This window comes from Zeus faber (assembly GCF_960531495.2).
Source record: "Zeus faber genome assembly, chromosome: 11".
Lineage (NCBI taxonomy): Eukaryota > Metazoa > Chordata > Actinopteri > Zeiformes > Zeidae > Zeus > Zeus faber.
The window spans coordinates 24525431-24551548 of NC_137205.1; the positions used below are offsets into that span (position 1 = coordinate 24525431).

At 41.9% G+C, this 26118-nt stretch overlaps 1 protein-coding gene across 3 annotated transcripts; it reads left to right on the forward strand.

Annotated features, from left to right (window-relative positions):
* The first annotated feature begins 727 nt into the window (after positions 1–727).
* Positions 728–26058, forward strand: zc3h7a (zinc finger CCCH-type containing 7A). 3 transcript variants are annotated; one of them, XM_080009214.1, is made up of 23 exons: positions 728–854; positions 1743–1868; positions 3628–3667; positions 3781–3984; positions 9607–9765; positions 10676–10756; positions 11002–11055; positions 11171–11210; positions 11764–12116; positions 14773–15013; positions 16344–16375; positions 16465–16612; positions 16710–16868; positions 17554–17759; positions 18263–18363; positions 19190–19371; positions 20549–20613; positions 21597–21733; positions 22388–22493; positions 22876–22984; positions 23902–24035; positions 24678–24841; positions 25442–26058. In XM_080009214.1, exons 2-23 carry the CDS (start codon positions 1756–1758, stop codon positions 25629–25631), a joined length of 3018 nt encoding a protein of 1005 aa, XP_079865340.1. In that variant the 5' UTR covers positions 728–854; positions 1743–1755; the 3' UTR covers positions 25632–26058. The 3 variants fall into 3 exon arrangements, with proteins under 3 accessions (XP_079865340.1, XP_079865341.1, XP_079865339.1); XM_080009215.1 differs by having other exon boundaries at positions 737–854; positions 1763–1868; XM_080009213.1 differs by having other exon boundaries at positions 759–858.
* The last annotated feature ends 60 nt before the right edge of the window (positions 26059–26118 follow it).

Here is a 26118-nt window from a genome sequence, read left to right on the forward strand (position 1 = left end):
TTTGATTGCCTTGACTGCCTTCTATTAATCTTGTCTTGTCTTATCTTGTATCTTGTCTTTGAGTTGCATGTTGTATATGGAAACTGCAATACAAATTATTTTTATAATAATAATAATAATAATAATAATAATTAGTATTATTATTATTATTAGTAGTAGTAGTAGTAGTAGTAATAGTAGTAGTAGTAGTAGTAGTACACGTTATGAAGAGACGTTTGCTACACACATGAATGGATAATCAGATGTATTTCTTTATTTAGTAGAAATAGGGAACAAGCCAGTGAATAGTGGGGGCTGTGTCGTCGCTTGTGCTGCATGTTTTGCGATGTTCCATTGGACCTCGGAAAATCGGTCATTCCGAACGTGTAATTCCCACTTCGCGTTTTCAACGACAAAACCCATGCAAATGGAGCTTCGTGCGCCCCCCGTGCTGCCGCACAGTTGTGACGTCGGGGTTTTGCTATTTGGGTCATCTCGGACCCGAGCGATCTGCCGACTCGAACTTCTGACATGCACACCGCCGCCCCGCTGCACTTTGCCATGTCGGAGGCGGCATCAATCCCGAGTTCCCACCTGACTTGAACGCAGCATTCTACCATCCGCTGCAGCGCCCACGGAGCAGCCTCCGGCGGCGGTAATGCGCCTCTGAGCCGGTTCGCCGACCGCCGACGAACACCGAAGAGCCAGAAGAAGGAGAAGCCGGGGCGGCTCCGGTACGGCAGGGGGAGACGTGCGCCTCCCGCGCGGGAAGAGAAAGAAGTGGCGGATAAAGCGCGGCCTCCGAGCGTCGAGCGGCAGACATGCGAAGTCGGAACCCCCGCGGAAACCGCCCGATTTAACCCGGACGCGTCCACGTGAGTACGAACGCGGCGGCTTTGTTTTTGTTTGCCCCCCCCCTCCCTCCCTCTCCACCCGTTTCGAACGACGCCCGGTTGTCGCGTCGGCGTCCGTCACGTAGGAACCGGTGCTTTGTTTGGGTCGCCCGCACCGACTAACTTGGGCAGGAGGGATGGAGGGACCGGTCCCGACACTTCCCAGTCCCCCCTTTTATACCAAGCGGACGAACGGGACCGGGGACGGGACAGCAACAACAAACACACAACAACAACAAACACAACAACACCACCACCGTTACGCGGCGGCGTAGCAGCGTAGTTGTACGTTCGGAAACGGCTCTCACGCACAACGCCCGGTGCGCGCCGCGCTCTTTAAGCCACGCGTTCGATCCCGGCGCGGAAGGAAGGGCGCCACGCCGGGGGTCGACCCGGGGGCCGCACGTGGGCCGGGCGCGGCGGCTCGTCCGCTTCCCGCGCGCCGCGAGCTCGGCGCCCGTCCCGCTCCAGCTCCCCGGGGCGGGGGGGGGGGCGGGGTTAGTGAGTTGTGTTTGTTTTTTTGTTTTTTTGTGTTTTTGTTTTGTTAATGCCGCGTGGGATAACGGGGCGGGTTCTGGACGCGTGTCCGCTCGACGGGGGGGGGATCTGCCGGACCGGAATTGCGCCGGTGAGGCTGGGGGGGGGGGGCGTGACGTCACTGCCGAACGCGGAAGTCAACTTTCGGGCAACGCAATCTGGATCAGAGCTCTCTCGTGTCAACGCTGCAACTCGTGTTTTGTTTATGGGGTTGTTTTTGGGACAAATCGTAACGATCCCGATTCGCGATGTGATTGACTTTATGGTGGTCCATCGTTTTTCTTGTTGACATCTTTTGTTTTTTGTTGCTTTGTTTTGACTGTTGACAATCAGCTGTGGCACTAATATGACAGGCGTTGAATTCCAAGGACGGGGGCATCTACAGCAAACCATGGCTGGATTCAGTCAGGACAGAAGGAGCCGCTGGCAGGAAATCCAGAAAGGACTTCAGTTCATTCAGTAAGTGTGACAGGTTGACCAGTGGTTCCTTTGGAAGTAAGAGTTTTTTTTTTTTTTTTACTTCGGGCCGTCTGTGAAGCCGCAGCATCACTTCGAAATAGAAGATGTTCTCAATGTTTTCAATCTTGCCGCACAAAATTGAGCTGTTTTCTAACGCAAGCTTTGAGAGATGTCAGTTTTGTTCCGCGGCATAAAATAAGCCAGTAAATGACCAGCTTGTGAATTTTGAATCTTTTACCTGTCTTTGAAGACATAAAAAAAATAAATAAAAATAAGGTGGTTGTTATTAAGTGGCTAAATGAAACAACAGAGGCTGTCAGGGACATTAAATGTCGTCGCATGGAACGTCGTCTACTCACTCGTCCGCCTTTACACCCTCCTTGCGACCTCGATGTAGTTCCTTCATCGCCCGACGTTTGCTTTTTAACTTCTGGCGATCGCATTTACGCTTCAAAAATCATTACACAGAGTGGTGTTACTTTGTGAAGATTTATGTTCCCGAGCAGAATGTGAAAGTACCAAAAACTTGTGTTTACCACGGACCTTATTTTCTGCAATAATCCAAAATCAAATGGAAAAGTCCCATTTGGCTTTTTGTCGAGGGAACCAGAGTGATGCTGACTTCTGGGTAATCCCTGCTGCGCTCTTTAATCTGAGACGCTCACCGGAGACACTTGGAGAAGCTCAAGGTTCTTCTGACAGCCTCAAAGAGATTTCCTTATGATTCTCTTAAGATGTATTTCTTATGTTATTCTTTTTTTTTTTTTTATGTGATATTTATTTTAAATGTGCGAATAAGTCATTATGGTCTATACAACAAATTAAACCAGCGTTGTTTGTCTTTTCGAACCATTGCTTTGTATTTTGAAAAATAATTGCACACGGTGGGATACACTTTGTTTTCGATAACATGGTCCACAAAGACGGTCAGTATAGGTATAAACAAAATGTGAGATGTAACGTTTATGCCTTTTTATCAGTTATCAACGTGTTGATTACTACTACGACCACTACTATTACAACAAATAAACCTCTTGAAATGAACCTTGTTTATGATAAAAGGCCTCTGTCTATAATAAAATTGTCCAGCTTTACCCAAGCGTGATAACATAATGACTAAATGTAGACACTTACTGGAGATATTGGCTGAAAAAAGCAGCAGAATATGATACACTATTACAGATAGATAGTTGGATACTTTCTTAATCCCCGGAGGGAAATTGCAGTGTCACAACAGCTCTCATCAAAAACAAAAGGCAGTAATAATAGCAAACAATAGAATGTAAACATGGACAACAAGTGTCAATATCTGCGGGAAAAAAAAATGTAATAGAACCTCACAGTTAAAAAAACCTCATGACTGGGTAATTGAAAATGAACTTGAATATCTAGAGCTAAATGAGACTAAAAATTAACTGTTATAAAATAAAATATGGCAGAGTAGTGGAAAATTATCCTGATAAACAAACTTTTAATTAAGCGGTATAAAGAAGTATACAAATAGTAAAACAATACTAACAATACACCAGGAAAAAAAAATAAAAAATCTTGTGTTTCACTGTTAGAGGATTGTGCTAAAGCAAGAGGGGAGTGCAAGTCAATCAGTTCAGACTTAACACCCCAAACCGTCAATCTATGGTTATATACCAAAACAAATACTTGCTGAAATGAAACAACCGTAAGCTTATTCGTGCATGTGTTTTTGGTTTAGCTTTCCTCTGTACTCATGTCATATTTCTTATTTCAAACGTGCCTTTAGGTCCACATTGCCATTCCCTGGAACTCAGGACCAGTATGAGGTGAGGCTGGCTCATGTTATCCATTTTGTGTCCCTCATGATGCATTGTCTGTCAAAGGGTCGTTCCAATTGTTCTGATTTCATGATGGTATGTCTTTTTATTTGTTTATTTAGGTGTTCATTCAGGACCTTGTCAGGAATCTCTTTGGTGAAGGAAGTGACGTATTTAAGGAAGGAGAGTGGACAAAGTCGATAGAAATGTACACGGAGGCCTTGAGTATAGCGGACTACGCCGACTCAGAAGACATCATTGTTCCGGTGGAATTATTGGAGAAACTGTATGTGAACCGTGCTGCATCATACTTAAATATTGTGCCGGTAAGTCTGTTGTACCATATTTTATACCTATACCTCTGTACATCTTCTTCCCCCATAAAATAATATATTTTTTTTTCTTTTAAACCTTCCCATAAGACACAACAAACAATTATAGCAGGCAACAAATTGACCATAGTCCATGTACTACTTTGGGTTTTAAGAATCCTGTGCGAACAAAAGAGCATTAGTGTAGATCAGTAACGCGTCAATCAACAAAGACAAAACTCAAAAAAAAGCGGTTGCTATGAACATTAAAATTGGACTGTGTCCATTTGGCCCTGTCAGCGCAAACACAACCAGGGCGGCCAGGTGATAATGTCTGGTCAGGTTGTGGCATCTGGTGTGGCCTGGCAGCTTTGTTTTTTTTTGGGGGGGGGGCGGGGGGGTGTTGGACATACTACATGGTCATAGAGCCCCGCCACAGCCTTTTTGGTACGTTGAGGGTTGATAACAAAACTGCAGAGAAACCTTCACTGCTGTCTCACTGTGCATTGTGGGATATGCCTGCCAGCACAGTGTGCAGTTTTCATTCATATCCAATATTTCATACGGTGCAGTATAGTCAACCTGGTACTGTTCACATACCATTTGAGCATACTATGGTTTTGGACATACTAAGGACTAATAAGGCGTACTAAATGGTAATGTAGTGTGTTGTTTTGGATGCAGAACAAGTGTGGGGTGGCTGGTAGTAGGGCTGAACAATTTGGGAAAATAATCTAATTGTTCAATTTTTATTTTGTTTTTATTTTTTTAACAAATCTTGCGTTCAAGTATACAATTTATTTTTTATTTTTAAGTCCCTTATCTTATGTGTTGTTCACTCAACACAAGGACTGCATCTCTATAGTACGACCAACACAACATTGGATACAGTCAACATATAATCTGCTCTTTCCTGTAGGCCAGGCCGAGGTGTTAGGATGAAATTAATTATAACATGTCTTTAACTATTGAATTGTAAAAAGAAAAACCTTCAATCACAGGAGAATATTGACTGATTGATTTAACTTCAAGCCTTGTAATTGTTGGAATCTGAAAGTTAACATTAGGAAAAACATAGTGTTTCAGCAGAAATGTATTATTTTTGGACCCTCTTGCTGTGAGGTGTGCTTGGAGGTTCGGTTAAGACAATCGCTTAATTAGGTGTTGTTTCCTTTTCCATTTTTTGGGGCCACTCTTAAAATCTAACAACAAAATATAAAGAACGCAGGACCAAAATGAAAGGAGGAAGAGGCAGCAGACGGCCGGTCGAAAGCTGGTCAGATTGTAACTTTAAATTTTTTTAATATATTCTAATATATTCTGAGTTACGTCTTCTTTTAGTTTTTTTTTTTTTTTTTTTTCCTATTGGTTAGATTGTGTAACATGAAAAAAAATGTTTTATTACATTGCAATGTCGGTTTGAATTTGATTAATCGTTCAGCCCTAGCAGGTAGACAGATTCGTCAAATCAATGTTCAACAACCATGTGGAACTTGTGGTTCTGTATTCGTCCCATTGTTTCCTAAAATCTCCCTTTGGGAGTTCTTGGCGCATCACTACTTGATGTTGCAGCTGCCCTCTCACACAGGGGTCCATGTTCAGTAGATTTTTTTTTGTAGATGGTGGTAGTGTGTTTATCATGGAAGAAGAATTACAGCTAAGTGCAACCTTTTCAATATATTGAAATTTAGATAAATGAATGACATGACAATTATGATTGATTAAAAAAATAAGTCGGCGCACGGGTGCATTTAATATAAAAAAATAATCCTGACATTAATTTTAGGCCATATTTGCCAGCGCTATGATGCATCACAGACGTGCTTTTTGTCTTATTGTTATTCGACAGCTGGTGTGCATTCCCTTTTAATAACTTTAACGAGGGGATGTTGTTTTCTTTCCCTGACACGAACATGGAATACTTGATTAATTTCTGAACAGTCTTGGTAATATATTTTTACCACTGGTTTTGAGATGGTTTCCTATACAGAGCATAGTGGCTTACACAGGGTTCTTACCAGGTCCTTGAGGTGCTTGAATTTCGTCCTCAGACATTTAAGTACCGGACTACATTTTGAAAATGGCCCCTGAAGTGCTTGGAAATTTAAAAAAACACGGCCAATGAAAACCTGTGATGTTCCACCTGGTTTGGAAGTAGACATAGTGTAAATGGACACTTAGTATATAGTACAGGTACTCCTAACTTAACAAACTACCCGTTTAACGACGGTTCTGACTTAGGCCCAGCTCTCTGACCAGTCTGTATTATACACTGCCTACAATACCACAGCCTCTCGGCGTCAAGCATCTCATCTCATCACCCTTTATATACTATATTCACTATATATACTATATACACTGTAGGCATCTCATCTCATCACCGTTCTCAGTCTCGTTCCTTGCAGTCTGTCAGTATTCACTACACTAGCGTTCTTAACAGTGATGCCCCCTTACCATGAAATAAAACGGGTACTCGCTTATTGACCAATTTGCTTAACGCCCTGGTTGTAGGGACTGAACTCAATCGTTAAGTGAGGAGCACCTGTATATGACAATGAGAATAATAATAGATATTCTCTTTCTTGCTCTCTTGCTCTCTCGCTGCTAAATGCATCCCTAGAAGAAGGAATTTTGATATGAAATTGAGGGGAAATTAAATAATACACTTACTACTATTATTAGAAATATTAATTATCAATAAGGGGAATCAAATATATTTTTACATGTGTGTATCGAACACCGTGCCGACTATTCACCCGGCGTTTTATGCAAAAGTCACGGTTTGGATCGTATCACGGTTTTGAGCCATAGATCGAATAATTTTTCCGATCAGCAAAAAAATGAAATAAAAGGGGGGAGACAAATATAACTTTGCTTTCCATTTATTCTGTAAAACACTTAAATCAAAGAATGTTTGCCCATGGTCTTAAATGAAAACAACACATAAAATCTTAAAATATATAAAATATTCAATACTCATCATTCAATACTCAATTAAATTAAAGTGCAACTCAAGTAAAGTACTCAATTAAAGTGCAACATGATACATGCATGAAACCTGTTACCTTCCTCCTTTAAACATTGCAGTGAATAGAAAAAAATACGATTTTAGATTCGCCCCCAGTAACTGAATTTTATTCCATGGGTAACTGGTTAAGTTTTACATTTCTCACATAAACACAATTTCATGAAAATTGTTTCAGAATTAAGCAAGTTACAGTGGATTATGTAAAAAATGTAAATGTATTTGCTTACTAGCAGATCTTTACCGCTCCAATATGGTGGATGTGTCACTTACATGTGGTAAAGTAGCAGCAACATGGCGCAACGTACCCTAAAGCATAAACAAATCAGAATAAAACACATCACGCATCTGTCTCGTCTACCTTCTCTCGACTGCAACTCAGCATCAAGATTTAGGGAATTATAACTTTAAAAAGTAATGGCGGTAGTAAAACTGTATCTCACTCTGATGGTTACATTTTGGAATTGATCCACGGTTCACATGCGTGCCGAACGGTGGGGGGCGACCTGTACAGATCACGCATCAACTACTTTCCATTACACCACTACGGTAAAGAGCAATGCGCAAATAGGAACTGGGAGTTGGGGTTGGGCAAACCGTCACTGTACAGCAACCATTAAGCTGTGTGGAACCAAATTTGAATATAAAAACAATGCTGAAATTGCCATTAGAGTGTGTGTGTGTGTGTGTGTGTGTGTGTGTGTGTGTGTGTGTGTGTGTGTGTGTGTGTGTGTGTGTGTGTGTGTGTGTGTGTGTGTGTGTGTGTGTGTGTGTGTGTGTGTGTGTGTGTGTAATATATTTTTTTAAGTAAATAATTTATTCTAAATGTTTTGGCTGAGGTTAGCGAATCAATTTACATGCGATGAGCAATAAAAGTTCAATATGAGTTCATCCATTTTGTTGCACGGTGAACTTACTTTAGAGAGAAATATTTCTGGGAACGATGTGCGCCTTTGACCAGAATGTTCAGTAATTCTACACATGTGTAGATGAAAGTGGGAAATACACCCGACCATCACAGACTGAATGTCCTCAAGTGAAGGGGTTCCCAACCATTGGCTCACGGATTGTGCTGGGCCGTGGGCCGTGGGCCATTTGCCACTGGGCCGTGAGAGTGCAGGCGGGATATTTTTCGGAAGCGTTCTGCTCTGGAGCGGAGCAGCAGTAGCAGGAAATGGAGTGAATTAGATACATCTAGAGCTTTTATTTGCTTTGTTTGGAGAAAAGATCGCTCTGATCGAAGCTGCGGAACCATGCAGTACTTAATTTCAGCGTAAAAAATGTGAATATATTCGAATATTAAAAATAATAAAGAATTGTGGAATATCTGGAGCCCTATACAACAATAATAAGAAAAAGGAGCTCTGGTATCGGTATCGGCACATAATTATTAGGGATGCCACGGTGAGGAATTTTTCCTACAGGTTAATAGTCTCATGACAACATCCGTGTTACCGGTAAAACTAGATATTTGACAATGCGGGGGGCGGGGGCTCTCTGAAATGTGACTCTGCGACTTCTGTTGGGGCACAAAGCCGACACTTTCACTTTCATTTTTTTAGCGTCTGACTAAGTAACACCAGTAACCGCGGCAACCCTAGCGTATATGAATCGGATCGGAACTGAATAACAGTGGCTTGGCGTGTCTCCAAAAACCATGGGGTTCCAAGACGGACTGTTTCAGTGGGTGAGGCAACCGTCCTGTCCGTCTGTGAGCCAATGGGGTTTGAGCACACGTTCCTGGGTGTGTGAGCCAAATGAGGGTTGAGCTTTGCCGTGGATTCCCTTTCCGTGATTTCACCTTATCAGTACAGTACACTAAAATCAATTTCTGAACACATTTGAGGCACAGATAAGTAATCCAGTACCGGAATCTTCACCTTCAGAAAGAAACAGACCGAAAATACTTACACTTCCCCTCGTCTGCAATTTTGTCCCGGACGGTTGATATTTATTCCTCTTTCTTTTAAAAGATTTGTGCTGGTCTGGTCTGATCTTTTTGGAAGTGGACACGGCTCCCTCAAATCTAAAATTGTGAACCGAATCTCAAACTGTGCTTATTTATTTTTAATTTGTATTTTAAATTGTTGTATTATTTTTGCATTTCTGGCAGCTTAAAGCCTGATTTAGAAATGTGTGCAGCTCTTTGAAGTGGTGCGAGCTAGCGCTCTCACGACGATGAAATTTCAGTTCACATATAATTTGTCAGGCAAATATTTGCGATTCAGCAATTTAATTTGATCATTTTATGCCACTTAATATTGCTTTGTACTTTGGATGCATGTCTGCCTGTTGCAGAAGAGCCATCTAGTGACACTGAATATTGGAACATAAAAAATTCTGGCAGACAGTTTTTTTTCCCTAAGCCAAGTGATGGAAATACCTCATTTGAAATCTTATTTATCGTGGAATTTCTAACATTGTCTCCAAATTCCATTTAAATTGAGTTGAAAGCGTAGTTTGGATACGCAGCGGAATTTACACCAATAATTCCAAACAGGCATGCAATAATTGTGACAATCTCTCGTCCGAACGCCGTGCTGTCGGCAGAGGTATAAATGGGTTCCCCATAACATTAACTGGGACGTGAACGCTTGTGTTTCCCTCCCCAGGGACTGTACGACCAGGCATTGGTGGACTGCGAGCGAGCCCTGGAGCTGAACCAGGGGAACTACAAAGCGCTGTACCGAAAAGCAAAATCCCTCAAAGAACTGGGGAGACACCAGGAGGCCTACGAAGCTGTCGCCAAGTGCTCCCTCGCTGTGCCTCAGGTGGGAAACTGCTCCATGCTGATTGGGGTGTATGGAGCAATTAGTGCATTTCCTTTTTTATTTTTCGTCCTGTGTGGAGGTCATTTGCTTTGAAGGTCATTTTGTGAAATTCCAAAAATAAAAAAGTTTATTTTTAGAATCTGGCTTTCCTGGCCAAGTACATTTAACACAGACAAGGAGTTTCACTCCGGTTTTCAATGACTCCTTGTACTTACAGGACAAGATAAAGAATTTCTATGAAACATTTTTCATAGACACATACACATACACGCTCCTCCTGCTAGCATGCTGTAGTGTCCTTGAGCAAGACACTTAACCCCTAATTGCTCCTGATGGCTGCGTCCATCGGTGTTTGAATAATTGTAAGTCGCTTTGGATAAAAGCGTCTGCTTAATGACTTAATGTAAATGTAAATAAACGCATGAGAATCTGTTTATCTGCTGTTTCACACAGACAAAATTTGTCGCGGTGAGATTGGTGCATTGCTGAACAGGCAATTTGCATATAAAAATTAGCGGCCTGAAAAATTCTAACCAGAATAGCCAAATTTACTAAAATAGCCAAATTTACAAATAAAGAAGTAAAACAGAATAAAATTCATTTAAAGATGAGACTTTATGAATCCCCATAGGGAAATTCAGGCTTTCAGCAGCAACAAAAACGAGATAGAAATTAAAATGAGACGACAACTTCAAATAAAATGGGGGGGGGGGGAGTGAAAAGCGATATTTTAAAGAAAATTAGTAGCCCCTTTGTAACCATCCAATTTTCAAAAACTTTGAATTTGAATTTCTTAAAGTTTGAATTGACATGTACTCGATGTGGATTGCATTTTACTTCCTGAAACATCAAAACACAAAGTTGATGCTTCATTCTTTAATAACTCAATAAATCAATTTGTGCCTCCCAGGATCCCAGTGTCATACAGCTGACTCAGGATCTTGCCAAAACACTGGGATTGAAAATACGAAAAGCTTACGTTCGGAGTAAGGTACGTTTGGTTTTGTTTTAAGGACGTGCCTCACACTCTGAGAAAAAAAAAACAAAAAACAAAAAAACATGAATCACTCCAAATATTAGGTCACACATTAAACAACTATAATAAAACACAAACACAACAATAACATTTTTTTGCTGATTGTTTCTTTGATTAAATCTTCCCAAATTTAAAATTGCTCATGATTTATTTCCCTGCCTAAATAACAGTAGTAAATTGAGTGGTTGATCTTCCGACAGCCTGCCTTGAATGCCTTGCGTGGATCCAGTTATTCAGATCCTTCGTGTGACAAGGTAAAATGCACCATCCACGCTTTTAAATGTACGCATAAATCACAAAATATTCACAAAAAAACCCAAATGATCCAATTTATATGTATATTTATGTTGTTTTCTTGCATTTATTTAGTATTCTCACAATTCTTCATCTGTGGAAGAAATAGATTCAGGTAAGCTATTATGATTTGAACTGCTTGGATTATCTTCAAAATGATATTCAGCCCGAGAATGCAAATGAGTCAAAAGCCCCAGATGATTGTTTTCTTTCTGTATTTTTTCGAACTTAACCATTTTAGTTTTTTAAAATTTCAGGAATTCATTAATTTAGCTATTTTTTGTTTTTTCTGCTTTAAATGAATTGTTTCTCCATTGTTGTTGTTTTTTTTTAATATATATAAAATAATGTAAATAATATTTTATTTATTAAATAAAATAAGATAATTTGTAAATCAAAACAAATTTCAAGCCAAGTCATTTTGACCTGATATGGATTAGTAAAAAATTTTTGTCACAATCTTTAAAAATAAATTTGTAAAATGTCTCTATCATAAAATATATGTCATAAGCATTGTCGATTTCTCTAATAGAAAACACGTTTTATATTGGAAAATTATGTTTATTGAGCCCATAATTATATATTTTCCCATTATGTTGTTTATTATTATTATTATTATTATTATTATTATCCTTTTTTGTTATTGATTTATTTAGTTTCTATTTTAGAAGTGCCTCAACTGCCTCACAACGGCGTGACTCCGGATCCTAGCCCGACCGCAGTTCCGCTCTCCGTGGCCCCGCCTCCGAACGACAAGATGGTCGACGAGGCTCCTCCTCCTCTGCGCACCGCTGTGTCAATCCCCCTGCCACCGGAGCTGCACACCTTCCACCCCTCTGCCATAATGCACCACTCCCCGACCCCAGCACCGCTTCTTGTGCCTGCACTGCTCAACGGCTCCGGGACGCCGAACTCGTACCCGAGCCCAGTGCCAGATTCCAGTCAGGATTACGGCGCTGAAATCATCGGGGACGACCTGGACGCTCTGCTGGACCAAGTTAGCCCCGTGGAAACCTCCATGGTGGGTGCACATATTTGCCTTGAGGATCCAGGGACCCACGCTAACTTTCAGGGGGGGTTGCCACGGGGGCTACCATGCATCAGACTAGACTGATGACATGGTTGCCAAATTTTAATCAATTTCATAATAATGAGTGATAACAATTTTATATAATCATGATCCATATTTCAATGTTCTCACTCCTTTCACCATTTTTGACAAAGAGAATGAATGTGCTCGGAATTCGAATTTCCCTTGGCTGACGATTCTAAACATATGGAGGTATACCTTGCATATTAAGATAACACTAAATGAATCCCTGGAAAGAAATTATAGTATTCAAAAATGTATACTTAGAATATATATTATTATTATTAGTAGTAGTAGTATTACACGGGATCCCTATTGTTTTTGGTCTGATTTGTATTATTATTCTACTAGCCATTCTCGGGCTGAAAGTTCTGCCGCTCAGAAACCGTGGAACCCACAGAAACGAATGAAAAATGATTGTATTCTGGGCAGTCCAGACATCATGTGGTCCAAGTTTGATCCACAATGGACCATATCCGTAGGGAATCGGAAGTGGTGGAGGAGAGCGCTTTGTGACATTCTCATCCAATTTGTTATGATATGTGAAGGGTATGACTCTGAAGGACATAGGACGCGGTGCGTGCTGCGCTCTATGTGTGGGATCTGCATCGCGCCAATGTTGTGCTCTTGCCCACGCCTTCAAAAGTTAAGAAATGGCTTCAAGTTTGTATCGGGTTGAAACGAGAGACAGCAGGAAGTGATGCTACAACTCGAAAAACTCCCCCTTTAAGTAAGTAAACATATTAGGGGTTTTGCCAACTAGTCGACAACTATAACCACTGGTCAGCACTGTTGGCAGCAGTCGACGTCATGGACAACATATTTTTTGTCAATGTCACAGAATATACAATAACTATTGTATTATAAAAATAATTTTTAAAAAATATGTATTAAATTGATATCTTGGTTCAGCTATATTCTCCCAATTAATTAATTTACAAAATACAATTGCCAAAATTTCTGGGGTTATGGTGTAGCCAGCAGATATCCGGGCCAAGACTTCATCTTCCGTGCACCTGTCATCGTTTACAGTCCGATTAGCAACTACTGGAGTTGAGACTACATCTACAACCGGATTGTTTCACAGGAAGTAAAAAAATAAGATAAATAACAACAACAAAGCTAAATCGTCCCCTAAACCTCCTCTGTATCTCTATCTACATAATAGGTAAAAGGTAACTACTATTGTCAAAAACTTGGCAACTAGTGAAAAATCAATAGTCGTGAAACCCCGAGAACATATTATTTGTGGTCCAGTTTATGTTGTGTAGTAAACGTTGTATGTTATCAACTCCGTTTTTGGCTTGTTTTCACATTGGTGCAATTGCTGCGACTAACCTGGACCCTGTGCAGTGCTACCTGCAGCTATATGTAGGGGTCCAGCTCACAGGGCTGGAACCCAATTGTTATTGCTCGGACCTTTTTTTCAAAGTGAACAAAGACATTTTTTGGTCTAAAAGTATCAGGAACACTACAACCGCAGTACACACAGACATGGTTGAGGTCTCATTAGAGCCAGGACATTTCAGACCTCTTGTTGGAGTTTGATCAGTATCGATGTACATTTGGAGCAAAAATTTGTATGAAAATTGTTGTAATTTTACCGGAATTAGATGAAAGTTGACGAGTTTTGATTAGTTTCAGGAGCGGGGAGCTTTGCGACATAATCCAAAGTTATACAAGTCCAAGCTTCGTCTCTCAGATGTCATTTGCATCAAACCACTTGTGCTCTGTGGACTGGATAGCGTTTGCTACACGTAGAGAGACAACTTGGGCCGATGCTGTGTTTAAAGGAAACTCGGAAAACTGTAATCCGTGCTGCGTTTTACAAAACCCCAAACATCTACTGTATTATCGGTCAGAAGGTTTTTTTTCGCACTGCGGGGAGTTCGAAGAACCTTTAGAGGAACAGTATCTTTGTTTTGTGTCCGCAGTGCATGAGCCAGGAACGATTGTAATTGTTAAAACACCGTTATTGAGGGACATTTAACATAAACTACACAATAGGAACATTCAGTGATGTTGGTAGACGGTGATTGGGGGGGAAAAAAACACATGAAAAATAAGATACTTAATTTAAAGTAAACGTGACTTTATTTAAACACAATTTATTTCCAAAACATTAAATCTAGAACAATGCAGCGTTCAGTGTAGACTCGTAAAATTGTAACTCGTGCTGAGTTTCACAGAACCCAGAAAACTTTAATACAAATGTAACACGACTAAACTGGACCCTATGTATTGCTGCCTGCAGAAATACACACTATATTATTATTGTCATATGAATATATTTGTTAATAATGATATTTTAAATAATGTTAATATTGTTATGTTATTTATATAACTATGTTCATAAAAATTGAAAGAATTCTTATTGGTACTATTATACTTTCGTTATACTTTTTTTTTTTTCCCCCCTTCTAAAATATGAAGACACAAAGTTATCGTCAATGACCTAAATCTGCTTGCCCCGGGCAACTGCAACAGTTATTGTCTGGGCCCTGCGTTCTCCATTGAATTTAATGTGATTGTAAAAAATGTTTTACTTATTTCTTTTTTTAGTTCTTATTTATTTGTTTGTGTCCAGGCCATCACCACCCAGCAGGGCCCTGTGCCTCTTCCCACCAGTGCTGCCTCGAGCAGCTCCATGCCTGGTCTCTTCTTCATGCCGTCGCACATCACCCAGTTCCCCTACTCGGCCCAGCAGTGCACCGTCACCCTGCCGCCCGTGTATCACAAGCCGGGCTCCAGTCTATATTTGGGGATGCCAACGCTGGATTCCTTCACCTCATCACTGGATAGTCTCTCCATTTCAGAGTATCACAGAGGTATGCCTCGCTACTCTGCTCTACTTTGTGAATTAATTAATTTATACTCTCACCGTCTAAATGAATTCTGGGCAATATGGGGAAAAACTATGACTATTGGCTATTGGTACCTTAAGATATTAACGCACAAGAAATATTTGAAAATAATTCATTCCGTGAGGTGAATATTAGAGGCATTGATGAGAACAGTGTATGAAGTTCAGAAAGTTGCATTACTTTACTCAGATGCTCCTTAAAAACAACATTTAATTATATCGCAATGTTAAACCAAATTCCAGAGGATATCTGGTGTCAAATCCTGGTATCTATAATTTTGATATACACCGATCAGCCACAACATTCAAACAACCACTAATAACTACTCATGTTGTGTAGCTCCCCCTGGTGCCGCCAAAACAGCTCTGACCCGTGGAGGCAGGGACTCCACAAGACCTCTGAAGGTGTCCTGTGGTATCTGGCACCAAGACGTTAGCAGCAGATCCTTGTTGGAAGTTGCGAGGTGGGACGCCCATGGATCAGGCTTGTTGTTCCAGCACATCCCACAGATGCTCCATCAGATCGGACCCTAACCCCGCCCCTCCGCATGATGTAGAAGAAAACGTGATTCATCAGACCAGGCCACCTTCTTCCATTGCTCCATGGTCCAGTTCTGACGCTCACAGGCCAATTGTAGGCGCTTTCAGTGGTGAACAGGGGTCAACATGGACACTCCCGGTCTGTGGCTACGCAGTCTCATACGCACAAGCTGTGATGCACTGTGTGTTCTGACACCTTTCTAACAAAGCAGCATCAACTTTTTCAGCAATTTCTGCTACAGTAGCTCTTCTGTGGGAAAGGACCAGACGGGCTACACTTCACTCCCCATTCACATCAATGATCCCATGGGCATCCATGATCCTGTCACCAGCTCAGTGGTTGTCCTTCCTTGGACCAGTTTTAGCAGGTACTGACCAATGCATACCGGGAACATCCCACAAGACCTGTCATTTTGGAGATGCTCTGACCCAGTTGTCTAGCCATCACAATTTGTCCTTGTCAAAGTGGCTCAGATCCTTTACGCTTGACCATTTTTCCTGCTTCCAACACATCAACTTCAAGAACTGAATGTTTACTTGCTGCCTAATATATCCCACCCTCGAGAAGTGCCATTGGAACGAGATGAGCAAGATTATTCACTTCACCTCTCAGTGGTTTTAATGTTGTGGCTGATCGGTGTATCTCCGAGCCCCGGTTCAAATCCCAAATTCAGTTACATGCTGACTTGCCAAACCTAGGATTTTGATTTTGGAAAAGATGCTTCAACCAAATGTTTTTCTCCTTCTAACTGTAGAATTCACACCACAGGGCCCATTCACACCACAGGTATTACACACTTTTATCACATTAATGTCTTTGCTTTATTATTTAACCCTACATCTTGGCAGTATGTACTTATTTCCGGTGTCTTGCAGCTAAATAACCACGGGAACAACCCCACGGGGATGGCGGTGGGGATGCCAAACAGCGCCGTGCCTCCCACCACTGTGGATCTGGCCAAGAATCCCCTGGCAGAAACCCACGAATTCAAACAAGCCTGCTCGTTCTGCTTCGTCAAAACTGGTGAGACGACAAATTTATTATGAAAAATGTAATAAAAGTTTTATGGGGAGAGGGTTGCTCTTTCCAACATTTTATTTGACTGTTTTAACACCCGCAGGCCCCGGGGTGCTGGATTATACGCTAAATCCTGACGATCACAAATGCAGGAAAGACACCTTGCTGGGCAGGATCAAAGATCCCAAAAACAAAGTGTGGAAGCTCATCAGACCCAGACCCACCAAAAACCAATATGTTGGACCCTACTACATTTGTAAAGGTAACTTGTGATGGTTATGGTGTTTACATGCCACGATAAAGGGAATGATTGAGGAGAAATCCAGGTGTGTTCATCGGGTCGTAACTTACACTGATTTCAACCTGAACTCGATTAAGACAATTGGGCTAAGATGTTTACAAGACAGTTTGAGTTGAGGAAAGATAACACTTTACTAATCCCCGTGGAGGAAAATTCATGTGTTTCAACTGTAAGAAAACAGTGCAAGTCAAGAAATGGATTAGCAAGATGAAATTACACTCAAAGTGGCATATGTACACATCTATTGGCAATGTTCATAAGTAGTAATTCACCAAATTATTAAAATGTATATAGATAGCCACTTTATTCATCTCCAGAGGGAAATTGCATTGTCTCAACAGCTCACAAAACAGTAGCAAAATAATAATAATAAAAATAATAACAAATACAATAAAAAAATACAAGTATACATTAATTAAACCCAACAGTTGACTGTACACAACAAAGAGAATAGAGTCTGGCAAAAAGTTGATGTTCCAATGTGACATTCCAGTAATTGTCATTACACTGTTGTATGCTTACAACGTGACGGCAGCATAAAACGACCCATAGAGTAAAAAAAAGACAGCCAATTTAAAATGGTGGCGGCCCCGTCTCCATCATGGCATCATGAGGTTTTCCCGTGTGGTTGACGTGGCGCTCGTAGAGGTGGCGGTGGGGGACGAGTGCCTGTACCCCGGACACTGCACGTTTGCGTACTGCCAGGAGGAGATCGACGTGTGGACGATGGAGAGGAAGGGCTTCATCTCCCGGGAGCTGCTCTTCGACCCCTTTGGCCCCAGCTGCAATGTCCGGCCGACCGTGCCCAAAATCCTGCAGGAGCACCATGGGATCTTCATGTTCCTGTGCGAGGTAATGCTGTATTTATTTTGACGGTCAGCGGCATACATGGCATCTCGGGGCTTTTTGCAGAGTTTTTGTCCAGAAATGTTTAAAATAATTCTATTCAAATATTATTTTCTACACATTAAGCATAAACAAATCTATTGATTTGGTTATTTATCGTAGTATTTATTTTTACCTATGTATTTATTTGTTTGTTTATTTAGATGTTTTTATTGATTGAACATTTATAGTTCTTTATCTTGAAGAGGGTTAGAGATCGATTTCCAGAAATTTTGATTTTTATAATATAAATGTTCATCTGAGAAATGACATGTGCGAAAGAGGAAGTTGGATGCTTTTCCTGTAACTTGCATCATAATAAAAGTTTTATGGCATTTCCCCATTGTTGTTTTTAGTAATAACTAGAATTGAGCCTTGTCGTCTAAAGTTGTTTTTCCTTTTATTATAGTAAATGAGTAAATAGGAAGTTTATCATTTTCATATTTTTGTTTTTTTGTTTGTTTTTACAGGTGTGTTTTGATCATAAACCCAGAATAATCAGCAAAACAAACAAAGATAACCCGTTGCTCTGTTCACACCCCGTGACAAAGCACGACTTTGAGGAGCATAAGTAAGTCATGTTTCAAATTTGGTAATTTTCTTAATATGAGATTGGATATCGTTTGGGGTTCTGGGACGGCATTAGTTAAATGTTGTCCTCAAGGCTGCCGTACGGTACATTTTTGGAACTTCCTAGGTAGGGCTTTGGCGGTATGAATTTTTTCTTGAAAAAGTAGGACATTTTCATTCCAATGAGGAATCATAAATAAGGGGGGGGGGGCAAAGGGTTTTTTAGTTGTTTTGTTAGGAGGGTCGGGGGCACCGAGCCGTCCCTCCTTGCGCACTGCGCATTGAACCGTGCGCTCGTTCGCATTAAACAGCCAAATCCGATTAGACGGAAAAAAATTCCGAGGCGGCCCTCGAAATAATTAATATTAATAATATTCAAACACACACAAAATAAATCCCCCCCCCCCTCCCGTGTGTTTAATGGACTGTACCTCCCCCTCAAGCTGAAGTGACGAGTGGAGCATGTGTTTGTCTTTATGGCACACCGGATGCACTCCTGTAAATTCCACCAGCAAAAAAATGAAATACAAAAAATATGTATTATTTGCGGTGATGACTGTAATGAGCTCAACCCTGCGTGGTAATCCAGGCCTATTCGCCTGTCGTCCTATTCATATGCTTCTTGTATGTACATTATTAATGGAAGCGACCAACGGTTATCCCCAAATATTTTTTTAAATCATCAATATATCGAGGTATTCGTCAAAAATATTGTGATATTTATTGTTGTCAGTATCGCCCAGCCCTAGATGTTTTTAGTAATGCTTTAGCAAATTTTGACAACACGAAGGAAAGGAACTCAAAAGGGCTCCCGATCTCCCCCTCAGGTGCCTGGTCCACATTTTCAAGGAGGCCACGGTGCAATATTCCAAAGTACGACCTTTGACCCCGCACCACCAGCTGGACCTGTGTCGCCACGAGGTTCGCTACGGCTGCGTCAGGGAGGACGAGTGCTTCTTCGCCCACAGCCTGGTGGAGCTGAAGGTCTGGATGATGCAGCACGAGATGGGTGAGGATACTTTCACAATGCTACAGATTATGATTGTTATTATCATGGTTGTTGTTATTAATAATAATAATAATACCTAACCATCCAATTGCAGCGTGTTGGCTGCAGTGTTCAGGGACAGGGTCCCAAAATTCACCGCGTTTTAGTATGGCTGGGTTAAAAAGAAATTGGCTCTGATTCAATTATGTTGTTTCAATTCCTGAATTTATTTAAAATTGTCATGTTGATACTCTGTAAGGTACGGAACCCTTTTATTGTTTCATGTATTTGTTTGCATGTTAAATATACTAATTTATTTTGAATTAATATTTTATACATATCATATTTCATGAAATAATATTTCTCTATTAGACAGAATTTGTTCCGCAAAATATTCTAGTAGTGCACATCAGATGGTAAACTGAAACGTTGGCAGCAGCTGGCATTCTGTATAATAATGTCGGTATATTGATAAACCTGTGAGCCATCAATTCAATAATCCATTGAGGCTATCAAATTCTGTCTCCAAATCAAATGGTGAGACCCTGTCCGACGCCCCGCACTAACTTTGACATTGGATTGTGTCAAACCCCGCCGTGGCATTCCGTACTTGGCCTCGCCACATAAGTACGTTTTACTTCGGTGTCGGCATCAAAGTCAAGGCATCTGTGCCTTTTTATTTAAAATGTTGTTTAACACTACCAAGCCACTCTTAATTGACAAAGTGACTTTCAATTTAACGTCTGGCTGCGTCGTGGAGCGAAACCGTTCTACTGGTTAGTGGCTGGTTCCAAGAGTTTAGTGAGCGACAGGTTGCAGGTTAGAGGTCGTTCAAAGTCGTTCACTGCCTCAAGGTGGAAAGTAGAGGAATGACTTACTACACAAACGATGGAAAGGCTGTGGGTGAGATTCTTGCATATTACTGTACATGCCAGCGTAACTAATTAACTAAAAGCAAACAATCAGACCACAGACTTATGATGCCAATATGACACAGGGCTCTTACCAGGTGCTTGAATTTCGTCCTCTGAAATTCAAGCACTGGAATGCCTTGAAAATAGCTCCCTTTTGTAGCCCTCTCCTTGAAAATGTGGGGGGAGGGGTAGAAAGGTCATGCTTGAAAGTCATTTCCTAATGCCAGAATGAAGCCCGAGGAAAGGAAGTTGATGACAAACAGGTACTCTGTATTTCCACGCAGGCATCAGTCGTGACAGTATCGTCCAGGAAGCGAGGAAGTTTTGGAATGCAATGCAAGGGGCCCAGGTAACACCAAACAACACCGACAATTGAATTAAATGTCATTGTTTTTATTTTCTAAATGACTTGATACACGTGTTGACTTTCGGCTACTTTACCTTTTGGAAATGGTGGTCACTTGTTTTGAAGATCCTGTCCTGATTTACTTTCAGTCCTTGATTTACTGGATTTGATTTCAGCAAACTATATTTAACTGTCACGAGCTTTGAGAATTGGACGTCGTCCCGCTTGGAGCTGGGAACTCGATGGAACCGATTCACATTCCGCCGCTATCTGCTTGGGATGTAATGCAGTTTTTAGTAACATGATCACACTCATTTGAACACAATATTGGTATTGTTTGCTGAACTTATTTCTTATCTCATCTTTTATTCTGAACAATTTCGGCCGAATAACTCCAACTGGAGCCGAGGTCTTGAAAGACCCCGAGAGTTTTACTTCTTGATTGTGCCGTTTGTTTTTCCTTCTTCTTGGTGGTTTTGGTGTAAAAGAAACATGGACTTCTCCTCTCACCAAAAAAGCAGCCCCGCAGAGCACTCGGTTATTTTCACCTCATTTTCAGTTTCCCCACTTGTTTAAAGTGTTTGTTGGTGTCCAGGCGGTGTTTTCCAAAGTGGTGCCTCTGCGCGGGTGGAGTCGTTATGTTCATTGCAACAGACGGGAGGAAAACCCATATCGGTTTCACTCTTGCAAAAGTTAGAATTTTCTTCTCACCGTCCCGGGGTTGGAGAAGGGTGCGCTGCAACACAGAGACGTGTGTGTGTGTGTGTGTGTGTTGCAACGCAGAGATAACAATCGGGGGAAAGAAATGTCGGGGGTTTTTTTTTTTTTTTTTTGGAACGGAACAACCTCTTTTTGATGTGATAAGTGTGTTATCGGTCAGTTTGCCAGATAATTTCCGCCAACTGCGTCAGGAAATTGTATTACAAGAAATGTTTTTATTTAACCCTTAGAAATGTTTCCCCTTTTCTTTAATCTCGTCCCACCAGCAACTTCCCATCACACAGAGGAAATTCGGACCCCCGAACCTGAAGATGATGTTTGTTTGTGGCCAGTGCTGGAGGAACGGGCAGCTGAGCGAATCCGACAAGAATAAGAAGTATTGTGCAGCCAAGGCCAGACACACGTGAGAATCCTTAAAGGATTATTTGGCAAACACAAATTTTGCTGAACTCAATTTTCCGTCTGTTGTAATGGGCTCAACACAAGTGGAATTAAAGGTTCAAAGCAAACCTTTTCGCTTCCAGAGAATTCAAACCGCGGCCGTCAAACCGTTTGAATAACTAATCCTGTGATCATGATTAATCGCAATTTTTTATTTATTTATTTTTTGCATTTACTCAAATTTGATCCCCAAAGAGAGATTTTTCTATTTTTAAAGCAGTGCAGTGATCATCTTAAGGGAAAATTCCATTAAATACATTTATCCGTTGCACTAATAAATGAATAGCCTTTTTTTTTTTTTTCTTTTTTCTGCGGACCCCCTGCGATTCCTCGGGAGGCCCCCAGGGTGCAGGGGACTCCATTTTGGGAGCCCCTCGCATATAAAAACAGTGAAACATCGAGCCTTTCGTATTTAAACGTAAATGCCAGATGTTTTTTTTTTACTTTTTAACGACATTAAAAGTGTATTGCATTAACACTTGACAGCCCTTATTCAAACAAAACCTTGTGTTATAACTACTGTTCCACACGGTGCCGTCTAGACAGACTGTCGGCTTGTCTTTTCAAATGTGTAACGAAGGCACCTCCTGTTACTTCCGCGTGGCTTTGTTTCCAGGTGGTCCAGAGACCGGCGCGTGGTGCTGGTCAGCTCTAACGAACGCAAAAAGTGGACCACGGTGCGGCCGCTCCCCACCAAGAAGCCCATCCCCTCTCAGTTCGAGGTGAGGGGCTGAAAGTCTGTCAGGAAACATGAGATCAGATCAAACTTCATTCAGGCAGCAAAAAAAAACGATAATGAAACATAGGATACTGGTGATAATGTTTTTCTGACAGGAAACCAGAAAGCAGCACTGGTGGTTGTGATTAGCAGGCGCTTTGCTCTTGTTTTCACTTGTACATGTATTATGTATGTGCCTTTTTTGGAAGAACGTTGAGTTGTTGGTTTTTAATTGTAAACGTATTTGTTTTGTTCCCGTCACGATTTCTATTTTCCATTCTGTTCATTTCCCCCTTTTTGTAGTTTTCATTGCACTTGGGAATTTTATTTTATTTTATTTTTTCTATGAATAAAAGCATACCCTTTTTATTTGATTTTTCTTTCAGATCTGCATGCACGTGACGGCAGGGAAGAAGTGCCAGTACATCGGGAACTGCTCCTTCGCTCACAGCGCAGAGGAACGGGATCTCTGGACCTACATGAAGGAGAACAGCAGTGAGTCTCTGTCTTTGGAAAATGTATATTAGGGCGGTACCTTTTTAATGGCAGTATTTTATTTTGACGGCATCAGGGCTGTCCAGTAACCGCTGGTGATCGGGCCTCACTTCCCCTCTACAGTCCCGTACAAAGACTTTGAGGGGCGGGTCAGAGCAAAAAGAAAAGGCACATGGACCCCAAGCTCGGGTTGTAGGCACTTTGCCGCTCTGGGCAAACGGACGCTGACGTGCGAGGTTCATAAGGAGTTCCTCGTGAATATATCTTGCCCCGACAATCTGCTACCTCCACGCCCATTCACGCTCAAAGACAAAAAAACGCACCCGATTAAAAAAGGGCACCGTGGGGTCCAAGAGGCAGGTGCTCGGGCACCACCACCCCCGCACACTTACCTGCCGCTCTATATGCATATCTTGTGTTTATGATATAGCAATATATATTATAATCTCAGAGAGAAACGTTTAGATTTATTTAATTTCCTTAGTTTCTTACTTGTATGGAAAATAAAAAAAACGTAAACTTAACTCAGAGAATTGGAGCATTTTTTATTTTTTTTTTGTTTCTCCTCCAAACAGCGGTGCACGCCAGCTCCCGTGCCTGCCTTTTTATTTTACATTTTACATTTACTAATTATATTCTTTTGTTTCCTGCATGTATGAAACCAAATTTTTAAACACAACTGGGTTAAGGGACCGTCCCCGCAAAGACCTGCGTGTGAATCCTGCGCTTGTGGAACGGGGAGAGCGCATTTGCGACGTTACGTTACGTTCCATGTGCGCGCGCAAACCTTGAATAGAAAGATGTCTTTCGGGTGAAATTTGTGTCAATTTGAAATGTATGGTTAATCTCACAAATATGATACGATTAATCACGACGGGTTATTTCCATGGTATGTTCATGTGATGCGTTGCCTCCAGTCCAGGACCTGGACCAGCTGTACGAGCTGTGGCTGCTCTCCCTGAAGCCGGGCTGGAGCGAGGACTCTTCCAACAGCTCCATGAAGGAGAACGGGAAGCAGATCCTCATGCCCACAGACTTCGCCGAGGAAGTGGTGAGTCGGCGCGAAGAGAAACGCACGGGAACTCGAGGGACCGAGGAGAAAATGTTCATTTCTCCTGGAAGTGGATATGTATTTTTATTAATTTTTTTTCGGTTCACATTTCCTCGCGCGCCCGGCTCTTTAACAACGCTGCAGGGTGTCTCCTGGTCCTGAACGCTTTGTTGTCCGTTCTATGAAAGAGCAATGTAAAACAATACTCTCACATTAATTACTCATCATTAGTTATCAAATGAGAATTAAAAAAACTGTTGTTTGTAGAATTTTATGTATTGATTTGAACTCTACAGTGCGATTGATATGTAGTCTAAAGGGTCGATATTTATAAAATGAAATTTAAGAAGTGTCTTTCAAAGTCATTAAATATTCTTTAATAGGAATTGGTGAGGTCTTCATTTCAACAAAGGTTTATCCGATTTTTATTCATCCATATATTTTTGTCGGAATGAGTCGAGTTCTTCTGCATCAGCGTCGACGTGTCTGCTGTTGTCAAACCCTAAACCGACCACAGAACCTAATAAATGAGAGGCTTGAGTCCCAAAGATCGCTCTTGAAATGAAATTAGATTAAAGTGTATCCCTCTGCTACCTGCAGCCACCTGACAACATTTTGGGTTTTCCTTCCGTCTCCCACCAGGCTGGCAACCACTGCTGGCTGTGCGGTAAGAACTGCAACAGCGACAAGCAGTGGCAGCAGCACATCACGTCGGAGAAACACAAAGACAAGGTTTTCAACTCTGAGGACGACCACAACTGCTGGCAGCACCGCTTCCCCACCGGCACTTTCAAAGTTTGTGAAAGGTGAGTTCGTTCCAGGAGGGGAGGGGGGGGGGGGAACCACACGACTTTTGGAATAGTCGGTTTGACGCATAAGCGGCTCCAAAAACAAGACACTTGAATTGGGGATGGAAGAAAATATCGGGAGCCATGAATCTTGTTTGCTCTCCTAAACTCAAGGCCGATTTACGGCCGCGTGTCGAAAACGCCGCCGGAGCTAACGCGCGCCTCTCCAAAAAATCTTAATGCCACATAGGGTGGCGCGGCACAAGCTGTGATTGGCCGCTTGCTCTCGGCCCCGTGCGTACGCTATTTAGGAGCGGAGCTGGGAACGGCTCACCACCGTGGGAACAGCGGCGTAGCTGGCGCTGAGCCACGTCTCAACCTTAACGGCCGTAGTTTGGTCATGGAAGTGCAGTGTTTACTTACTTCCGGTTTGAAGTCTGCACACAGCAAAAGGATTAACGCTCGAAGAGTCGCCGCGGTGGCTTTTTTGTTTTTCCTTCATTACAATGAAAACACCAGCTTCTGTAGTGTATCAGCGCTCACCAATGGCTGCCAGCACATTCGATGAAGACGGGTGTGCACGTTTAGCACGGCTGACATCTCAAAATGTGCCCCCAGGTTCCTGAAAGGCACGTGCACGGAGGAGGAGCTGTGCAAGCTGGCGCACGGCCAGCAGGAGCTGAAGGAGTGGGTCGAGCGCAGGGAGTTCCTTTTATTGAAGCTGGCCAAGGCTAGAAAAGACCACCTTATAGCACCCAACGACAATGACTTTGGTAAATACAGTTTTCTGCTTAAGGACATTCAATAAAAAGGCACATGGGAGTCTGCTTCACTCACAGTATTTCATGACCCAAACTCAACGTACCCGGGGGGAGCCGTGAGGGGGGCCCCCCGCCGCCGCCGAGCCAAGGAGAGAAAGCTGAACCGCCAACCCGCGTCTGGTTCACGCCGATCAGAGGCCGAGGCCGACCTCCACCCGTCAATCAATCGACCGCTCGTTGTTTGACGGGCGGATGCCGTCGACTCAGAAATAAAGAGTTGAAACTTGCTATGCACCTTTCAGTGACGTCTGAACGTGGAGTTGGGAAACTGCACGTGAAAAATCCCGATCTGAATGAAACTCGCTCTTCTTTACGGTTGATTTCTGTTTTGTTTTTGTTCCCACCCCGTGGATTTGGTGTAAGCAAAGTGTAAACTGCACCAAGACAAAATAAAAAGTTTTTTTTTTGTTTTGTAACTCACCTGTGTATTAAATGTTGTCTAATGGAAGCTACCAACAAAACTACTCAAATCAG